The sequence below is a fragment of the Pleurodeles waltl genome, chromosome 2_2 (assembly GCF_031143425.1).
Source record: "Pleurodeles waltl isolate 20211129_DDA chromosome 2_2, aPleWal1.hap1.20221129, whole genome shotgun sequence".
Lineage (NCBI taxonomy): Eukaryota > Metazoa > Chordata > Amphibia > Caudata > Salamandridae > Pleurodeles > Pleurodeles waltl.
The window spans coordinates 1,112,600,389-1,112,621,691 of NC_090439.1; the positions used below are offsets into that span (position 1 = coordinate 1,112,600,389).

At 44.0% G+C, this 21,303-nt stretch overlaps 1 protein-coding gene across 1 annotated transcript in view; it reads right to left on the reverse strand.

Annotated features, from left to right (window-relative positions):
• Positions 1–5,177: 5,177 nt before the first annotated feature.
• CYC1 (cytochrome c1) overlaps positions 5,178–21,303 on the reverse strand; it is a 51,295-nt gene continuing 35,169 nt past the window's right edge. The window contains exons 4-7 of the mRNA XM_069220903.1: positions 20,754–20,911; positions 18,734–18,894; positions 7,927–8,027; positions 5,178–5,647 (exon numbers count right to left, since the gene is read on the reverse strand). Of these exons, the coding sequence (XP_069077004.1) occupies positions 5,543–5,647; positions 7,927–8,027; positions 18,734–18,894; positions 20,754–20,911 (525 nt within the window). The 3' untranslated portion in view covers positions 5,178–5,542. The remainder of the gene's footprint in view (positions 5,648–7,926; positions 8,028–18,733; positions 18,895–20,753; positions 20,912–21,303) is intronic.

Sequence of the window (21,303 nt, forward strand, 5' to 3'; positions counted from 1 at the left end):
CTTGGTCCCCTTCCTTTACAGGTCCAGGAATCCATCTTCAGTGTTTTGCTGGTGCTTGTGGTTCTTTCAGAACCCCCTATCACGACTATTGTGTCTTTTTGGGGTAGTAGGATAACTTTACTCCTACTTTTCAGGGTCTTGGGGTGAGGTATTTTGGACACCCTTACAGTTTTCTTACAGTCCCAGCGACCCTCTACAACCTCCCATAGGCCTGAGGTCCATTCGTGATTCACATTCCACTTTTAGAGTATATGGTTTGTGTTGCCCCTAGGCCTATGTCTACCTATTGCATCCTATTGTGATTCTACATTGTTTGCACTACTTTTCTTACTGTTACTTACCTGTTTTGGGTTTTTGTACATATAATTTGTGTATATTACTTACCTCCTAAGTGAAGGTATCCTCAGATACTTTTGGCATATTGTCACTAAAATAAAGTACCTTTATTTTTAGTAACTCTGAGTATTGTGTTTTCTTATGAAATTGTGCTATATGATATAAGTTGTATAGTAGGAGCTTTGCATGTCTCCTAGTTCAGCCTGAGCTGCTTTGCCATAGCTACCAGTAACAGCCTAAGCTGCTAGAAACACCTCTATTCTACCAATAAGGGATAACTGGACCTGGCACAAGGTGTAAGTGCCACGAGGTACCCACTACAAGCCAGGCCAGCCTCCTACATTCAATACTTGGGTGACCATATTTGATGCATGTCTGGACCCACTATTCTGCCACTCAGGCATTTTCCTGGAAGGCTTCAGGTTAGGAGATGATTTCACAGCAGGATGGGCTGCTGTGATCCAGCCACACCCCCCACTGTCTTATTCTAATCACAACTTCCTGCACTGGCTTGACAACCTTTTACCAGGGCTAATTTTGGCTTTCAGTCTAGCCCTAATTTTATGGCAGTATATCCACTGATGCTAATCACAGTACACCAGGTAGCATATTTTCAATCACCAAAGTGTCACTTGTATGGTTTTTAACATTACTCATCTGGTGGGATGATCCTCACGCAATACAGTATCAGCCAGGCAGATAATCTCGGAAGTTCATATGCAACCTCTTAAGAATGGCTTTCCACATACATCCCCGGCAACCCCACACACCACAACACATTTTCCTTCTGGTAGACAGGACCAATAGAATATGATTGCATCATTTAATCATTTGCCTAAAGTATCAACCAATCTTAATCAACTATTATTGGCGACGTAACACTTTGACAAGCAAAAGATATGTTCTTCATGAGCATCCTGTCTCAATCAATAAATAGAATATCTCTGTGTACGAGTGAGAGTTCAGAATCTCATGTAGGTTATATTGTAGTTCTAAATGTGCATGTTACTGAATCTAAATACTGAAGTGCTTCTGTCCTCTCAATTTAAAATGGTGATAATCATTTTTCTCTTGAGAAAGCCACTCTTAACTCTACGTGTCAAAGCGTTTTTGAAAACTCTTGAAACCCTGCGTTCCAGTCATAAGCCTTTAGGTTATCCACTTTCTGGATCTTGTAGAAGTTGGCTTTCATCTCACACAAAAAATGCAGTGTGTTACAGATGCAACTGTGACAACTGAATGAAATTCAAAACAGCAGTTTCCTCTACTACTGTGGAAAAAACCCATGCAGACCCCCGAGATGTGTCCAATTATTGCACGATTTCAAAATCAAATTTTTCCAACAAACCAATCAACTGGAGAGCACTATTAACAGAAAAAAAAAAATCAAGTGCCTGTCAGCTATGCCTTCGCCCAGTTCAGAGAGCAGTTTCCACAATCTGTTCCATACTAGATGCTATGCTGATGGAGGCAAAGTGGTGGTCCGTGGCATTGGTTGTGCTGGTATTAAATACAGGTGACTGTGCCATCCTGCTAAGAACCAAGGAGTGCAGCTCATGTTTACCAGCACCAAACTAGCTGGATTATTTTTGTAAAGACATACAACAAATAATGGCCCTCTCCCCTTTCCAATCTATACCTCAGATGTTGCCTTGTGGAGCGTGGCGGGTCTCAGTCCTCTAGCTAGTGTTCACATTATCCCTTTCATGGAATCAAGATTTATAATTGGGATGACAACACCCCAACCTAAATTCGAAGAACCATTCCGTACTTTTCCTTTAGTCATGAACATTCAAAGAAAGAATAGCAACTTTTTTTGACACTAAATCAGGGAAAACGGAGATTCATGTTATAATCTCAGTGAAACAGACTTTCCCTGTGCAAATAACCACAGCAACTGAAGTGGTCACCCTTACAGCATCTTGAAAAATCTGGGAAAGGCGTTTAGGGGAGGTGCAGAAATCCAAAGTGAAAATAGCATCGCCAGTCATTTCACAGACTACTCGAATAGCTTGTATTTTTGTGGTGGTGGTGGGGGGAGGGGGGGGGGGGGGTACTTGCATAATAGAACCATACCAAATCAACCTTGTGTTTCCTTCACTGACTTCCTGTGGTATTGCAATCATAGCTGTCACTCTGTATGTAAGAGAAACTCATTAACAATGCACTCTGCCCATACAGCAATTGATTTCTAGAACGGTTATTTCCTGTGTGAGTGTTTTTTGCCTTATAGGATCACTGAATTAATAAATCTATTTGAGGGCTTCAACACAGTCCGAGACAGCATTCACTCATCTCCATAACATAGGAAGCCATGAACAGACTTCACATTCAATATTCTTCCTATCAGAGCTGTGACTGAGTCCATTTCACTAATAATTGTAAATCTTGCATGGGATTCGTTAGGGGATACATCTCCTCGCCTATAGTTCAGGAAGTATGGACACTGGCTCCAACAATTTGAGTATTATTTAACCTATAGTCAGGCAGACAATATACAAATCCTACTAAAACAAAGTGAATGTTCAATTTAGGCTATCAATAGATAAACATGATATAGAGCAGCAGCTTGTTCCTTAGGATGGTGGTGCTCTGGTGTCCTAAAGTGCAGGCATGTTTCTTAGGTTTCAGTTTAACAAAAAGCAACTGCAAATGTTATTGGGTCGATTGGGCGCGCAAGTGCTTCCGACCTGTTGTAAGTATTGTGGGCTTTTAACCACACCCATCACTTTCATTCGTTCGTTCGTTCGGGGGCTTGCTTTTCAAAAATCCCTGGAGGGCGTTGGTAAATGCTTTATGCTTGTCGCGCTTTGCAGACTGACCGTTTACATGGATTAACGTACAATTGCCCCTATATTTTATGTGAGCGAACTACTTTTTTCCTTCAGTCTCTCTCCTTCATGCTCATGGCGGCTATGGTGCTTCGAATTGGCTCGCACTGCCGTCCCCAGCACCTCCCACCCGTCCCTCACTTTCCTGTTCATGTCTGCCATCCCCACTACCCCTTCCACGTCATTCCTAGTTATTTTTCGGGTCACAAGGCGCTGCTTGTTAAATGTGGCTCTTTCGTGGTAATCTGATCGATAACATTTAGCATCATGTGCATCTGTAATGAAGCAAAGCCTTGTTATGTTTCTCGTAAATCCTGTATAAATGATCTACCCTGATCCTGCTCCCTGTTGCTGACATTAAAGCAACAAAATGTCTCATGAATAAACGTGGCCTCTCCCATCTTCCCCCCACAGAAGCTGCTAATCCTCAGGGACTACATGTGTTTTTCTTTTGAGAAGGGCCTTGAATACCGTCCGTAGGAAAAATGTAGGAGCCGTGATTGGAGGAGAGCGCTTCACTTTAGCGCCTAATCACCAGAAGGGCATGCTGCTGTGAGACAGAACTCCATTGACCGCTGCAGTTCAACCCTTCAGAGAAGGGACGCACTAATCTAGTGTTTTTGGATGGGGCAAGGCGAGTCTGGGCTAATCTAAGTTTATTTTATATATTCTGGCCTAAATTGAGACGCTTGTGCTTTCATCAGGCCTCTCACATCAGTAGCTGTGCTGTGTGGTGTGGTGTGGTGTGGTCATGAGCCGTTGGGTACCGAGAGGGCAAGGCTGCTTGAGGCCGGATGAAGGGGCTGACCGTGGCGTTGTCACTTCCAGAGGAGATTTTTTTTTTCTTGGTTTATTTAGACTTGAACAAAGAAACACATTAAAATATTCTGGTCCTTTACCACCACGGATTGCACGGCAGGTGGAGGAGAGAAGCGGTTACAATAAAGCTTCAGTGCAGAAGCTTATTTTGGACCAGTTACACTGTAAACTGATTCAATGAGCGTGGTACCGTGCTGAAATTGAACATGCATTGGCAAAGCCAATAGGTTTCGCCTATACGAATTTTATTGGTTTCGTCAATGTTTTTCAGACATGTCACACAGCAGCTCTTAAAGTTTAATATAAAAAAAAAAACGCTGTAACGTGGCCAGCACTGGCTGCACACATATAGCGCTGTGACAACCGATGGCATACTGTTTGCTTGTGAAAAACTGTGCTCTTTTCACGCGTAGTACAGATTCTCACATTCAGAAAGAACCCGAAAAAAATGAAGACCTTATATTGTTCATTATATGACTTCTCTCTTAGCAGTATCATGAAGATATACAACGGTACGCTCGAAATGCATTTCAAGTTGCCAAAGCCTTGGTTAAACAGGATGGTGTATGATGAGCACAGAAAAACCTACCTCCTAAAATTACAGTTTTGACAAGGTAGTTTCACATCAACCAGCTGCTGAACAACAGCAATTTGATTTAATCAGTTATGAGACGTGCTACATCTCTGCAAGCAGGTCTCACCACTTGAGAATAACTGTACAACTCATCAATAAAAGGCTTAACGTGAAAACACAATTCGAAGACCCGAACCAGATGTTACAGAATGAGTAGGTCTTGCGTAGGTCATCTATCTTTCAAGTGTGTCAGCTCTCAGCCCCATTCCTTTCCACAATCCTTTTAACTAATAATGTAAAGTTATACAAAATGATTACGTGGGCACATTGTATCGGTACTGAACAGTGCTCCTCATTGACGAGGAGGAAAACATCCCTTGTTAAAAACAAACTTTTCTTCAGTTTTGTATTAGGGAGCAAATGGGTTACAATTTACTTAAGAAATTCCTGTTGGAAGCAGAAGAGCCAAAAAGACTGCGGTATATTCAGCATGCATGTCAGACTTTCAAGACTACATATGCAGATAACATGCATCCTTTAAAATGGCCACTTTTCCATACAGAAGCAGTTAATTCTACTAGCTTGTGAAATAAAAGGCAGGGCAAATTTGTCTGCCATTTTGGATTTAAAAGACACTGTTTGAATTTATTTGCCTCCCTCTTATGAGAATCAAAAGGAGAACACAATCAATTTGTCTTTGACCCCCACGTTCTCTCCTCCTCCCAAGTCCCTTTTTTCGAAGCCAGGTGGTGACTGGGTCCTGTAGACAACACTGGTGAAGATCAAAGAAGAAAAACAGCAGAGCCATGAACCATAATAATATTAAGAGATGCAAGTTCCTTGTGACTGCGGCCTCCGGCTCGGGGATTTGGATGGAGGTAAAGGGCTTTAAATAGTCATCTGCACCACGGTGGTGTAGCAAACTGCATAGGACACCAAGTAACGGGGCATTCGAGTGCTGAGGTGGTGTGCTTTGGGCGATTTACTTAGGCGGCCTGTATGCAATCTTCCTGCTCTTCATTACGGTCCACTTGTGTCTCTTCAAATAGTACACCATAGGGATAAGTATGGCACCGATCATCAGAACCTGTTAAAATAAAAAAAAAGTAAAAAAAGATTACAAATTCCTGATAGCACTTTTCAACCTCATGGCATCTTTAGTGATAAACGTTTTGCTAATGCCCTGGACAGACATCAAAAAGGTGCACAAATGTAACATCTCACCCTCTGACCTTACACCTGACATTCCATTGTCAGAGCACTGATGCACACAGAAGGTGCAAACAGATTTCAGGCGGCTGCTTTAATTAAGAATCTCAGGAAGGGGAACCTCACCCAAGAGTGCTACAGCCACAGAAGTGGGCGAGCAGGGAGAGGTTTGAGCAATCATTGTCGATGGAAAATACAACTCCTAGTTTGGATAAATTAAACTCTCAAGCTACAAGACATGAAAGTATAAAAAAGCAGGTAATCAGAGCCAAAAGGAGTTACAGGGAAGAAAATACATCAAAATTAGGTACAATTTCCCACCAAAACGTAATTTGATAGCAGAAGCAACCAAGAAACCTTTCCTTGCTAAGTACCATAAATCAGTTTTCGGAGTTATCAAAAAGGACACACTATTATATTGCAGTTTAATTTATAAAGCACCTGCTACCCCATACAAAGTAGCAAAGAGCTTTATGTCAACCAGCACACTGCTCCGGAACCCAGTCCAGGGTCAGTTGCTATTGTTGGCAACTGGGATTAGCCTTGTGCGCTCAAGCAAACCATTCCATGCGTTCACTCCAGTTTTTGTTACAGACTAAACTAAAAATCTTCCAACTAAAGCCATTCATCTTTTGAGATTCCTGGGTAGCTGTTTATGTTACCTTAATTTTCTTTCCTTGTATCAACAAGGGTGACTGCACTCCTTTTAATTTGTGCTGCCTACCTTTATTCTTTTAGCCATCTTTTGCCAGCAGTATTTGTTTGGTCAATTTTCCTAAGTCCTGCCAGCCAGGCTTCTGGCGGAGCCAGCAATGTAATTTCCTGGCCTTTCCTAAAATGTGAGCACTGAGGCCCATAAAATGGCAACTCCAGCACAGAACTGCAGTAGTCAATTTAGTCTGCACCAATTACACCCCGTCCACTGTCATCAGTCAGCCATGCTACAACTCAGGCTACCAGCACTGCTATAACCTGAGCACTGGTGAGTCATTCTTAAATGGATTTTCAATATATGGACAGACTATGGAGACAGCACTGGTGCGCAAGAGAATCTACTCTCGATGATAAATGTATCCAAGCAAGTGCACAGTACAATTCACAAAGTGGACCACTATTTAGATCTAATCTTTGCCAACAATAATCTGCTCTATTTATAAGGGCAAACTTGAAAATTCCGGGCTCAGTAATTATTGTGTCTTGTTCTATTTTTCTGCATGTCCCGAATAGGGCAGCTACATTTTAGATTTAAAAAAAACAGTGTTAAGCAGACTTTGGTTTTATGACATAATAAAACGCCCCACAAGCTTATTGATTCATATGGGTCATCCTCCGTGCAATGTACCAATACAGACCCTTTCATCATGGTCAGTACCTTCTAAAAACAATAATTAGAAAAAACTGGGTAGCAGTGGTTTCAGTGGCGCACCCCCTATCAATATATGCAGTTGTAAGTAAAATGAACAACAGAACTTAGGATTCATGCTTACGCAGCCTTGTGCACCCTCCTACCAGGAGTACAAGCCCCACAGGAGTACAAGCCCCACAGGAGTACAAGCCCCACAGGAGTACAAGCCCCACAGGAGTACAAGCCCCAGTAGGTTTTCGCTTCAGGATTTTTCATAGTAAATAGTCCGGACGTCGTTATACATCGGGCGGCTTTTACTTCACTGAATCTGGTCAATGTAATTACATCATGTTTCTTTTGAAGTCGTTTATTGCTCGTTGGGTTAGGCTTGCGCCATATAAATAACCTCAATAAATGCATCGGGCACCTGCTTTCAGAGTACCACAAGAACATGCAAATGGGCAGTCCATGTTTCACAGAGATATTTAGTACCATTCAAAAGGGGTTACTTCCAAATTTTGAACATCAGTGCCATATACAAGCACTGATTCACTTTATTTCGTATCATTACTTGAATAAAATATGTGAACTTATAGTGAGTTTGTTCACTTTTTGTTGTACGTTTTCAAAACACCAGACTAATAATTTCTACAGAAATGCACTTGGGAGTTAACTCCGAGCCCAACACTAGATGGCAGTAACAGTGCACTGCATGTGTGTCTGCAGCTACACATGCCACCGAACATATAAATCTATAGAGAAAATACGGAATGACCCCATGCTTTCACTGAAATACAATACTTCACGCTCACCTTCAGTCCCATGCGCTTGCGCTGATCGTGTTCTGGCTCAGCTGCCCACCTAAGGAATGTGCATACATCCTTAGCGACCTGAGACATGGTGGCTGTAGTGCCTACAGAGTATGGGAAACAAGATTCACAATTTAATATGTTTCAGAGCAGATACCCCCAGAAATACTTTTGATTAAATTGCATGGACACAGATCTGACATGTTACTAGAACTGTTTGTGGGCTATTGACTTTGGCCACTTGGTTCCACATCAGATAGGAGGTAGCACTCTCACCGTTTGAACACTGCCAGGTGAAGCAAGCCATGCAATCAATTAACGCACTGGCCGTACTTAGTTGCACGTCTATCTTTACAGTGCTGTAGGGCAGAACTCACATCAAGCGGTATTCTTATATGACCTTGCGCACAATCCAACCCTAGGAGGAACTTAACATTAACAAAGGTCTCTTGAGATGCACATCCTACCTAACTACAGAGTCTTCACAAAAAATCTAGTTCTTCCTGGAACCCAACTTCCTAGGGACTTCAACTTTCATTAGAGATACTACTGAGAACTCTACCTGAACTGTCCTGTTTTCGCCGCACAGGGACGTAGATCAGTGGTGCTCAACACCCATCCATATAAAGGGCTCCAAACAAGGCATTCACAACAGGCCCCGATATCAGCAGACTCATCTTACCACTTGCTGGTCCCCCTACTATCTTCCATTCTACAAAACCTCAAACATGAGAACACCAAAGATAAAGGTCAGATTGTGAGACACTGACGCCCACTCAGTGGTAGTACTTGAACCTGCCTTGCTTAAACTAAATAAGGACATAAAAAAATTAAAATAAAACGTTTAACCAAGGGTTCCCAAAAGGAGAAAATAAAATTTGGAAATCTCTGTCTACACTTGGTATCTGTATAGCATGAACTTAGCCAAAGGCAGCCGTGCAAAGGCAAAAATAAAATCAGAGTAATTGGAGGGGTCACTCAGTTCTGTAACTGGAAATGGATTGGTACTTTGTCATGTTTTAGTATTCTTTACAGAGATGTATCAGAGTTTTAGAACGGCTAATATACCAAAATAGTAGAGAAGCTCAAACTTCTATGCAGCGAATGATGAAAAAAATACAAGCACCCTACATACTCTAGGCCAAAAGGCAAACAGTTAATCCTGACCCAAGATCAACTCCGATTTCATTTTTAAATGGCAGAAGTATTTTACCACCTATAGATGTACTAAATACCCCGAAGTCTTTTTCTGAATAAATTACAGCACTGAGAGAGATTCTCCCACTTCGTGAAGGACAAAATATCGAACTTGGCTCCTGCAACTCCAAAGAAAGACCTAGAATTAATCGTTTCACCACACAAAATCCATCTAGTGTTTGGGTATATTTTAAAAGTGACCACACAAAGACATCTGACAAATACCATTTCAAATATCTGACTATCCACATATGCTGCTGATCCTATTCCAGCCTATCATCGGAAAGGCATCTCTGGTTTAGGGAATAGTTTCAGGTTTGTCTGAAAATGGGACAGCACACTGGAGAGAGATGCCAGGTGGAATGTGGCAGAGGTGACACCCGCAGGCCCACACACTCGTCCCTTTTGCCGGCCTGGCAGCAGAGAGCCCCGAATGGAGACAAAAGCTTGGCTCAGGCGGTGACTGTCAGTAGATCGAAGCGAGGTAGCTCGACCCAGAATTAGGTCGTCTACTTAAGATTTTGCACTGGGTACTCCACACATATGCAGTGCACGAAGAGCGATGGAGGCGGTCCCTTCCATCTGCACCTCGGTCCCCAAGCGAGCGGCTCTATGAACCGGCCCACAGGGCAGCTGTCCTCAGCCAACGCGAGGCTCCATGGCACTCATCGTTGCACTAGGCCCTCCGTGTTAAATATTTCAGAAAATGCTTTGCCCAGATCACAAAAAGGTGAATTTAGCCACTCTAAAACTACGTCGGAGAAAGATAATGAACTAAAAAAAGGGAGCCGGGACCAAGATGTAAGAGCCGAGATCAGGGAACTCACAAACCATGCGCAGAGACCACACCTGTACAAGGGGTGTAATGCCAGTTGTCAGAAAATCGTTGGTGCATAATTAGGAGGCCCTAGCAGTTCTGAAATGCATCATTCACAGCTACTCATGGCTGAAAGACAGCCTGGTTACCACTAAATCAGCAACTACCAAACCTGATGAACTGTTACCATTTCATGATCTCCAATAAATAGTAAAAGTGTTTCACAGAAGCCCACTTGGGCCAGTTAGAAGACCTTGTCACTACACTGCAGTATAATTATTGAGAAAAGAGCCCAAACACAGATGAGACTACTTCAAATAGTACAACTCATCAACAGTGGCCTTCAAAAGCCTAGTTAACTCATAATAAAGAGGTGACGTTAAGAACTTGGTAATTACTTAAGTGATTTATAGGCTGCAGGCTCAAAGAGAAGCTTTGTCACGGGTTCATTTTAGCACCTTGCTTGGGCAGACTTATTTTAGCCCAGGCCTGTGCCCTTTTACCTAGTTACACACTTATTAAATATATTCCTTTTAGCATAACTTGCATTTAGGTGGGATTTTTTTTATTTTTTTTCTAATCATCCGCTATTTTCCCCAAAGTATTATTAGTTCATTGCACGCATTTTACGTTGTGCCTCTGCTCAAGGCTGTACCTAATAGTTTATCTAGCATTGCTGCCACAAGAGCGTGGAGTCATCCTTCGACACTTATACAAATTATCATGCAAGGCCTGTTCTCAGAACACACGTTTTCTTATAAAAACACCACGCAGGACAATGAAAATGTCACTTACCCAGTGTACATCTGTTCGTGGCATCAGTCGCAGTAGATTCGCATGTTCTGCAATAGCTCGCCATCTGGTGTTGGGCCGGAGTGTTACAAGTTGTTTTTCTTCGAAGAAGTCTTTCGAGTCACGGGACCGAGTGACTCCTCCTTTTGTCTCCATTGCGCATGGGCGTCGACTCCATCCTCGATTGTTTTTCCCCGCAGAGGGTGAGGTAGGAGTTGAATTGTAGTAATAGTGTCCATGCAATGGAGTGACTAAGTATGCACTTATTTAAGGTTGAGATGATACATATATAAATAATTGAAGGTAACTTCCAAACTGCTACAGGCTCCCGGGGAGGCGGGTGGGCACATGCGAATCTACTGCGACTGATGCCACGAACAGATGTACACTGGGTAAGTGACATTTTCAGTTCGATGGCATCTGTCGCTGTAGATACGCATGTTCTGCAATAGACTAGTAAGCAGTTATTTCCCCAAAAGCGGTGGATCAGCCTGTAGGAGTGGAAGTAGTCTGAAATAATGTCCTTAATACAGCTTGACCTACTGTGGCTTGTTGTGCGGATAACACGTCTACACAGTAGTGCTTGGTGAATGTGTGAGGCGTAGACCATGTGGCTGCCTTACATATTTCTTGCATTGGGATGTTTCCTAGAAAGGCCATGGTAGCACCTTTCTTTCTGGTTGAGTGTGCCCTTGGTGTAATGGGCAGCTGTCGTTTAGCTTTAAGGTAGCAGATTTGGATGCATTTAACTATCCATCTGGCTATACCTTGTTTTGAAATTGGGTTTCCTGCATGAGGTTTTTGAAATGCAATAAAGAGTTGTTTAGTCTTTCTGATGTTCTTTGTTCTGTCAATGTAATACATTAATGCTCTTTTGACATCTAATGTATGTAGTGCCCTTTCAGCTACGGTATCTGGCTGTGGAAAGAACACCGGAAGTTCCACTGTTTGATTTAGATGGAACGGTGAAATAACCTTTGGCAAAAATTTAGGATTGGTCCTTAGGACGACTTTATTTTTGTGTAGTTGTATAAAAGGTTCCTGTATAGTAAACGCCTGAATCTCGCTTACTCTTCTCAGGGAAGTAATGGCGATGAGAAATGCCACCTTCCAGGTTAGGAACTGTATGTCGCAGGAGTGCATGGGTTCAAAAGGTGGACCCATAAGTCTAGTTAGGACAACATTTAGGTTCCATGAAGGAACAGGTAGTGTTCTTGGTGGTATAATTCTCCTAAGGCCCTCCATGAATGCTTTAATGACTGGTATTTTATATAGGGAAGTTGAATAGGTAGTCTGCAGGTATGCAGATATTGCTGCAAGGTGAATCTTAATGGAAGAGAAAGCTAGGTTAGATTTTTGTAAGTGAAGCAAGTAACCCACTACATGTTCTGGAGTTGTGTGTAATGGTTGTATTTGATTAATATGGCAGTAGCAAACAAACCTCTTCCATTTACTTGCATAGCAGTGCCTGGTGGATGGCCTTCTTGCTTGTTTTATGACTTCCATACATTCTTGGGTAAGTTGTAAGTGCCCGAATTCTAGGATTTCAGGAGCCAGATTGCTAGATTCAGCGATGCTGGATCTGGGTGTCTGATCTTTTGGTTGTGCTGTGTCAACAGATCTGGCCTGTTGGGCAATTTGATGCAGGGTACCACTGATAGGTCTAGCAGCGTTGTGTACCAGGGTTGCCTTGCCCAAGTTGGTGCTATCAATATGAGTTTGAGTTTGCTTTGACTGAGTTTGTTTACCAGGTAAGGAAGGAGTGGGAGAGGAGGAAAAGCGTAAGCAAATATCCCTGACCAGTTCATCCATAGGGCATTGCCTTGGGATTGTTTGTGTGGGTATCTGGATGCGAAGTTTTGGCATTTTGCGTTCTCCCTTGTCGCAAACAAGTCTATCTGAGGTGTTCCCCAGAGTTTGAAATAAGTGTTCAGTATTTGGGGGTGAATTTCCCATTCGTGGACCTGTTGGTGATCTCGAGAGAGATTGTCTGCGAGTTGATTTTGTATCCCTGGTATAAACTGTGCAATTAGGCGAATTTGGTTGTGAATTGCCCAATGCCAAATTTTTTGTGCTAACATGCTTAACTGCGTGGAGTGCGTCCCTCCCTGCTTGTTTAGATAATACATTGTTGTCATGTTGTCTGTTTTGACGAGAATGTATTTGTGAACTATTATTGGTTGGAAAGCTTTTAGTGCTTGAAAAACTGCAAGAAGTTCTAGGTGATTGATATGCAGTTTTGTTTGATGTACGTTCCATTGTCCTTGTATGCTGTGTTGATCGAGGTGTGCTCCCCACCCTGTCATGGAAGCATCTGTTGTTATTACGTATTGTGGCACTGGGTCTTGAAAAGGCCGCCCCTTGTTTAAATTTATGTTGTTCCACCACAGAAGCGAGAGGTAAGTTTGGCGGTCTATTAACACCAGATCTAGAAGGTGACCCTGTGCTTGAGACCACTGTGATGCTAGGCATTGTTGTAAGGGCCTCATGTGCAGTCTTGCGTTTGGGACAATGGCTATGCATGATGACATCATGCCTAGGAGTTGTAATACCATCTTTGCTTGTATCTTTTGTGTTGGATACATGCGTTGTATGATGGTGTTGAAATTTTGAATTCTTTGTGGACTTGGAGTGGCTACTCCTTTTGATGTGTCTATTATGGCTCCCAGGTATTGTTGTACCTTGCGTGGCCGAATCTTGGATTTTGTGAAATTGACGGTGAACCCTAGTTTGAAGAGGGTTTGTATGATATGATTTGTGTGATTTGAGCACTCTATTAACGAATGGGCCTTGATTAGCCAGTCGTCTAGATATGGGAACACATGTATTTGCTGCCTTCTGATGTGTGCAGCGACTACCGCTAGACATTTGGTAAAGACTCTTGGTGCGGTTGTTAATCCGAAAGGCAGTACCTTGAATTGGTAATGTATTCCTTTGAATACAAACCTTAGGTATTTCCTGTGCGATGGGTGAATTGGTATATGGAAATAAGCATCCTTGAGGTCTAAAGTTGCCATGTAGTTGTGCAGCTTTAGCAATGGCAATACTTCTTGTAGTGTGACCATGTGGAAGTGGTCTGATTTGATGAAAGTGTTGACTACTCTGAGGTCTAGGATTGGTCTCAGTGTTTTGTCCTTCTTTGGTATCAGAAAGTACAGTGAGTAAACTCCTGTGTTTATTTGTGTGTTTGGCACTAATTCGATTGCATTCTTTTGCAATAGTGCCTGCACTTCTATCTCTAGGAGATTGGAATGGTGTGTTGTTAAATTTTGTGCTTTTGGTGGTATGTTTGGAGGGAACTGTAGAAATTCTATGCAGTAACCATGTTGGATAATTGCTAGAACCCAAGTGTCTGTAGTGATTTTCTCCCATGCTCTGTAATAATGACCTATTCGTCCCCCCACTGGTGTTGTGTGGAGGGGGTGAGTGACATGTGAGTCACTGTTTAGTAGTAGGGGTTTTGGGGCTTTGGAATCTTCCTCTATTTCTAGGGAATTGCCCTCCTCTATATTGTCCCCGAAAACCTCCTCTATACTGTCCTTGGTAACTGGACGGTGTGGCTTGTGAGGTGCTGGCTTGTGTGCTTTGACCCCGAAACCCCCCTCGAAAGGGCGTTTTACGGAATGAGCTGTAATTCCCTCTGCTCTGCGGGGAGTAGAGTGCGCCCATGGCTTTGGCAGTGTCCGTATCTTTTTTGAGTTTCTCAATCGCTGTGTCCACTTCTGGACCGAACAGTTCTTTTTTATTAAAAGGCATATTGAGAACTGCTTGTTGAATCTCTGGTTTAAATCCAGACGTTCGGAGCCATGCATGCCTTCTGATAGTTACAGATGTATTAATTGTCCGTGCAGCTGTATCTGCAGCGTCCATGGAGGAGCGGATCTGGTTGTTGGAGATGGCCTGTCCCTCCTCAACCACTTGTTTTGCCCTATTTTGGAAGTCTTTGGGCAGATGTTCAATGAGATGTTGCATCTCGTCCCAGTGGGCTCTGTCATAGCGCGCAAGTAGTGCCTGGGAGTTCGCGATGCGCCACTGGTTTGCAGCTTGTGCTGCGACTCTTTTACCAGCTGCATCAAACTTGCGGCTTTCTTTATCTGGGGGTGGTGCATCTCCAGATGTGTGAGAGTTGGCCCTTTTCCTAGCTGCTCCTACAACAACAGAGTCTGGTGGCAGCTGTGTTGTGATGAAAGCCGGGTCTGTAGGAGGCGGCTTATACTTTTTTTCCACCCTTGGTGTGATTGCCCTACTTTTGACCGGGTCCTTAAATATGTCTTTTGCGTGCCGGAGCATACCAGGGAGCATAGGCAGGCTTTGGTAGGAGCTGTGGGTGGAGGAGAGTGTGTTGAACAGGAAATCATCCTCGACCTGTTCTGAGTGGAGGCTTACGTTGTGAAATTGTGCTGCTCTAGCCACCACCTGAGAGTACGCGGTGCTGTCTTCTGGTGGAGATGGTTTTGTAGGGTATGCCTCTGGGCTGTTATCTGACACTGGGGCGTCGTATAGGTCCCATGCGTCCTGGTCTTGGTCACCCTGGCTCATGGTGGTGTGAGCTGGGGAGTGTGATGGCGTTTGTGCTGGTGAAACGTTAATCACGGGCGGAGGAGAGGGTGGTGGTGTAACTCTTTTCACCACTTTTGGTTGTGGTGCTTGTTCCGTTTGGAACTCCAACCTTCTCTTTCTCCTAATGGGGGGAAGGGTGCTTATTTTTCCTGTCCCCTGCTGAATGAAGATACGCTTTTGCGTATGGTCCGCATCAGTTGCTTGTAGCTCTTCCTCAAACCTATGCTTCTGCATTTGGGAGGTTAGCGAGTGCTCTTCTGTATAAGAGCCTGAAGCTGGGTCGCTTGCAGTTTGTTTCGGCGTCGAAACAGTGTCTGCGTGTTTTTTCGGCTCCGAGGTGACTTTTTTCCTTTTCGGGGCCGAAACCTCTCGGCGTCGATCTGTTTCGGTGCCGCTGTCTCGGCGTCGAGCCGTGTCCACACCGGCATCTCGGTGTCGAGGCTTGTCTCCAGCACTTTCTCGGTCCCGAGAAGGCTGCGTGCCGGTGTCTCGACCGGAGTCGGACGATCTCGGCACTGTTTGGGCCTTTTTCGGTGCCGACGGTCGGTCACCGATTTTATGGGTTGAGCCATGGCCTGGTGGCAGTGGCGTCCCCTGGGCCTTGTAAATGTTTCTTTGTGTGGTTTTCGACGTCTTACTCACGGTTTGTGTATCGTCGAATCCTTCGGAGTCTGAGTCTTGGATCGAGAAGGTACCTTCCTCTTCCTGTTCCTCGAACTCCCGTCGGGCTGTCGGTGCGGACGCCATTTGAAGTCTTCTGGCTCGACGGTCTCGGAGTGTTTTTCGGGACCGGAACGCACGACAGGCCTCGCAGGTGTCTTCGCTGTGCTCAGGTGACAGGCACAGGTTGCAGACCAAGTGTTGGTCTGTGTAGGGGTATTTATTGTGGCATTTGGGGCAGAAACGGAACGGGGTCCGTTCCATCGGCGTTTTTCAGCACGCGGTCGGGCCGACCAGGCCCCGACGGAGGATCGAAAAATTACCCCGAAGGGCACCGGAGCTGTTCGATCTTCGATGCGGTGTTGAATGTAAGTATGCCGATCCCGAACGCAACAATACCGACGAAAATCTTCCGAAATTAACTATTTTTTCTGTTCCGAAACTCGGAGCGACAGGAACACGTCCGAACCCGATGGCGGAAAAAAAACAATCGAGGATGGAGTCGACGCCCATGCGCAATGGAGACAAAAGGAGGAGTCACTCGGTCCCGTGACTCGAAAGACTTCTTCGAAGAAAAACAACTTGTAACACTCCGGCCCAACACCAGATGGCGAGCTATTGCAGAACATGCGTATCTACAGCGACAGATGCCATCGAACAGGAGGTTATAAAGGTCATTCCAGCCAGAAGAGTCGTCCTATGCTGTGTGCCACTTCATTGCAGCTTTGCTGACCTCATACCTGTCTCTACAGCCAAACAAGGAGGTGATGGGCAGACCCCACTTTTCAGGTATAGGGACAGGAGTGCCTTCCAGGGAATAGTAGGGGCAGAGAAAGGGCTATCACTGCCATGCTCTCACATAGATGCTAAGAAGTGTAGATAGGAATTTGTAGACATGTTTATTGCAGGATGCTGGGACTTTAATTGTTCCTCACTGTTGGTTACAATCAGCACAGTGATATGTTCCATCCTCCTAATCACAGCTCAAGTTTTTTTTTTTTAAATCACAGAATGCAGTCCTTCCAATAAATACAGTGAAAACTGTCCTGCATCTCTTTGTTTACCTTTACTGGTGTGAGACTTGTGCAAATGAGAGAAGAGAGCAAGATATGCCAGCCACAACTTTCCTGAGGAGAGTCATATGTTCTAGGCTGCCACAAATCACCTTTACTTCCGAGGTTTGGGTGAGGTGCTGCTAGCCAGCCAAAATGGTTAGGCCGACAGTCTCCAACCATGAGGGAACGACTCAGTCATTCACACATTTTGGTGCTGCTGTCCAAAAACCTGCAGTCGTACCCCCATGGTAAGGGTCCTATGACAGCTTCTACAAGGCCCTTGCATGGAACATAAATCACTGTCTCATCTAATGATCAAGGTTCAAGTCACAAATGACCTCAGTGACTAGGGCGATGACCAAAATCATCGGCTCACCTAGCAAACTGATCAGTGCTTTCTGAACTTTGGACAACTGAATAAGCTACACTGGCCAGCTGCTGTGCTGAGTAGTGAGCTTCAGCAAGCCCAAAACAAGGAATTGCTTGGTGAAATCCTACTATGCTGCGCCTGCCTTTATACTGTAGATCACAGTATGCCACTGAACAGGCTGCATGGGACCCGAGAGTTACAGTAAACACCTGCTTGGCACCCTTCAGGGAACGTACATGTGAAATTAGATCTTTTCAGAGCCCTGACCACTGAACGGGGGAGATCAGAAATTTAAATCAGAGTGAATTAGCCTGCTGGATAAGGGAACACTAACAGATAAACAGACCTCCATGGCAGTGAAATTGTAATTTTCATTTAAAACTGGTAGGAAACATTCTGCCCTCTGTGAATATCCCACCGAGTACCTGGGTGGAGGGTGCCTATCCTCTAATGGATAGAGAGAGGGCTTCTGCCATTCTCTAGCTACACACACTAGCCAGAGAAAAACTAAAGTGACTAATTGACATATTGCTCTTTCCTAACTGCACCTGCTTCCAGTCGAATCAGGGTACACTTTGAGGTATTGTGCAAACCCAGACGAGGAAGGAAGGAGAGAAAGGAAGAGAGGAGGTAGGGGGGAAGTAATAAGGAAGGAAGCAGAGGTGTCGAAGATGAAGGGAAGAAGGAAGGAGGAATAAAATGACAGAAAGAGGAAGTATGAAAGTATGAAGGATGAGGACACATCAAGGAAGAGGAGTAAAGAAACTGATGTTAAGGAGGGAAAGGAGAGAAATGAGGAGAAACAAGACTCCTAAGCAACGACTCCTGTGTAGAAATCTTTCAACATCAACAGAAACTGCACAGCAACAATCAATAAATATTACAGAGTGTTTGACCGAGAACTGTTTACAAGTGAAACGTCTGAAGATTCAATACCTGCTCCAGTGAAAGATTCAGGAAGAGGTCTTCATGAGCACATGATGGCAACTGCTGGCAACTGAGAGGACATTTCCTCGTGAAATGTTAAAAGAAGCATTAACAATTCCTACTTTGCAAGATTTGAGGACAGTTAACTTATCGGACAGAATGCTTGTTCTTTTAAGACACTGAACTCTTCAAGTGGAGATTTTGTTGTGCAAGTTATTCACACTGGTACAAAATGAAGTACATCATGAGGAAATAAAAAGGGAGTGCTACCAGAAAGAGGTTCGATATTGATGTAATGATGTGGACATTTACAGATATCAAACAGAAAAGACCCGATCAGACAAAAAGATGCTACAGTAACGAAAATACTCCATACCTGTCATCTAGTAATCTAACATACACACCCCCTCCCCCTCAGAAGTCCCTGCTCACCATCATCAAACTCCAGGACCTCATTGTAGATTGGCGGTGCCATGCCAATAGCCTGGCCAGGGAAGTAGGGGTTGTAATACAGTCCTTCTCGCATGGTGACCCCTGTGGGAGGATCACAGTAGCCAGTCAAAAGAGTGAAGACGTAATCCTCACCACCATGCCTGCAAAAAAATAAATATATATATATTAAGTGGTATGAAAAGAGCAGTAGGAAAATACAAATGAAAGCACTACGGATAAGATACACTCATTTGTTGTGAAATCAGACCAACAGGGAAATGCCAACATAGTACAATAATATGCAAATCAGCAAGGTAGGCTTAGAATTAATATCTGAAAGAAGCATGCTGTTTTCATACTATCGACCGTCCAGGTCAGCTACAATGAAAAGAACAGAAACACCACCCTGCCTCCTTCGAATCTCAGACAGCTTCAAAGCCCGATGAACTAACTTTGGCCTCTCCTCTTTCACCTGCCTACCACGGCATAGGTCTGTGGACCTAATATCCAACTCCCAAGTATTCCCATGTCACACGAACAGCAGCAGGATGCCTCCAAACGTCCCTACTCTCTCATTCAAATTAATGTGGATAAGAGGTTAGACTGGTGGGAGGAGAGCTCAGTTAGGTTGGGACAAAAGACAAATACATCAAGTTGGAATGATGGAGATGTGGGGCAAAGATACGAAGGAGTGTTGGAAAGAGCGATGGGGTTCGGGGAGAGAGGGAGGGAAGGCAGAAATCCAAGAGTTCACAAAGCGAGTATGAAGAATGGAGGAACAGGGAAAGTGAGCGACAGAAACCTACATGGGAGGAGGTTAGAGAGAGAGCGCCATAACGAATTTCATTTAAAAATAACTGCAATCTAAACTAGTTTTTCAATAATTAAGGCCTCGAAAACCTTACTAGTCAATAACTTTTTCATCCAGCAATGACCTGCAGGCAATGAATGTATAGAATTCATTATGGTAACTGCTTTAATGGTCAGCAAGCTGCAGGCAGATGTGCTGCTCTCTCCGGCTCTGGACTATTTAAGTCTGCCTGCAAGCTTTGATCTTGTATCCAATTACTTTTGATTTGCCTTCCTATAACTGGTCTGAGTGTGGCAACCTGTTACACGTTTCACAATGTGATTTCTATTGCTCTGCAGCTGGGCCAATGATTCCATCCATAGGTTAAAAATGACAGCTTGATTTCTTTCTTAGTAACACTCATTTGGAATGTATGATTCTAAGTGCCAGATGTACGAAACGTTTTGCATGGCGCAAACAGCTAAATTCGCAGTTTGCGCCATGCAAAACGCGCATCGCAATACTCATTCCCATTTTGCGAGTCCGTAACTTGGTTACCGACTCGCAAAATGGGAATGCGACTCGCAAATAGGACGGGGTGCTCCCCTTCCTATTTGCGATTCGCATCGCAATGCAGAATTGCTTTGTGACCGCGAACGCGGTCGCAAACTAATTCGCAGTTAGCACCCATGTGAAGTGGGTGCTAACCCATTCGCAAAAGGGAGCCCCATCCCCTTTGTGAATGGCTCTGAAAAAATTAAACCGAATGGTTTCATTTTCTCGAGTGTATTGCAACTCGTTTTCCTTTAAGGAAAACGGGCTGCAATACAAAAAAAAAAAAAAAAAATCTGCTTTATTAAAAAAGCAGTCACAGACATGGTGGTCTGCTGTCTCCAGCAGGCCACCATCCCTGTGAGTGCAGAGAATCGCAAATTGCGAACCACCTCATTAATATTAATGAGGTGAGTCTTTGCAACCCCCCTTGCGATTCGCAGATGGTGTCAGAGACACCATCCTGCATATGGGTTTGCGCCTCGCAAATTGCGAGTTGCTCCGACTCGAAATTTGCGAGTCGCAAACCCGTACTTACCAACATCTGGCCCCAGATTACGGATGAGGATCTTAAGCAGGAACAGGAAAAAAATCTAACCACCACAAATGCAGAAGTCTGATGTTTGCTGGAGCTGGCATCAGAAACAAGAAAGCTAAGTGCTTTTAGAGGAAACATACCTAGCATTGACAATGTAGCTCAGGTCAGGGGGCAATGCCCCATTGTTTGCTGCCCGGGCTGCCTCCGGATTAGAATATGGCTTGGGGAAGTAATCAGACAGCTTGCCTGGCCGGGTAAACATCTCTCCATCTTCATTAGGGCCGTCTACCACCTCACACTGAAACAGAAGACAACAGGTGAGAACACAGTGATGCAAAAGCAACACAAAATATGCTGTACACACCCCGGGTACATTCCTGGTCGTAAACATGCAGCTTACCTTCTAATAACCAGAGGCACAGAATTACACTTTGAGGACAGGCATAAGCCATATCACGTAAGGAGTCAATACAGAACACAGCAAGATGAAACTACCATACTTGTATAATCCGGGCCCCAAAAAAATTTGATCATAAGCCCATGTACAATAGAACAAAGGCTAGTTACTCACACATCTTTGACTAGGTGAAACACTGCTGTATCAAGGACTATGCTGAAACCAGATATTTTTCACGCTTACCAGCATTAGTGGCATCTATCCTGGGCTAGAAATTGTGTACTATACCCGAG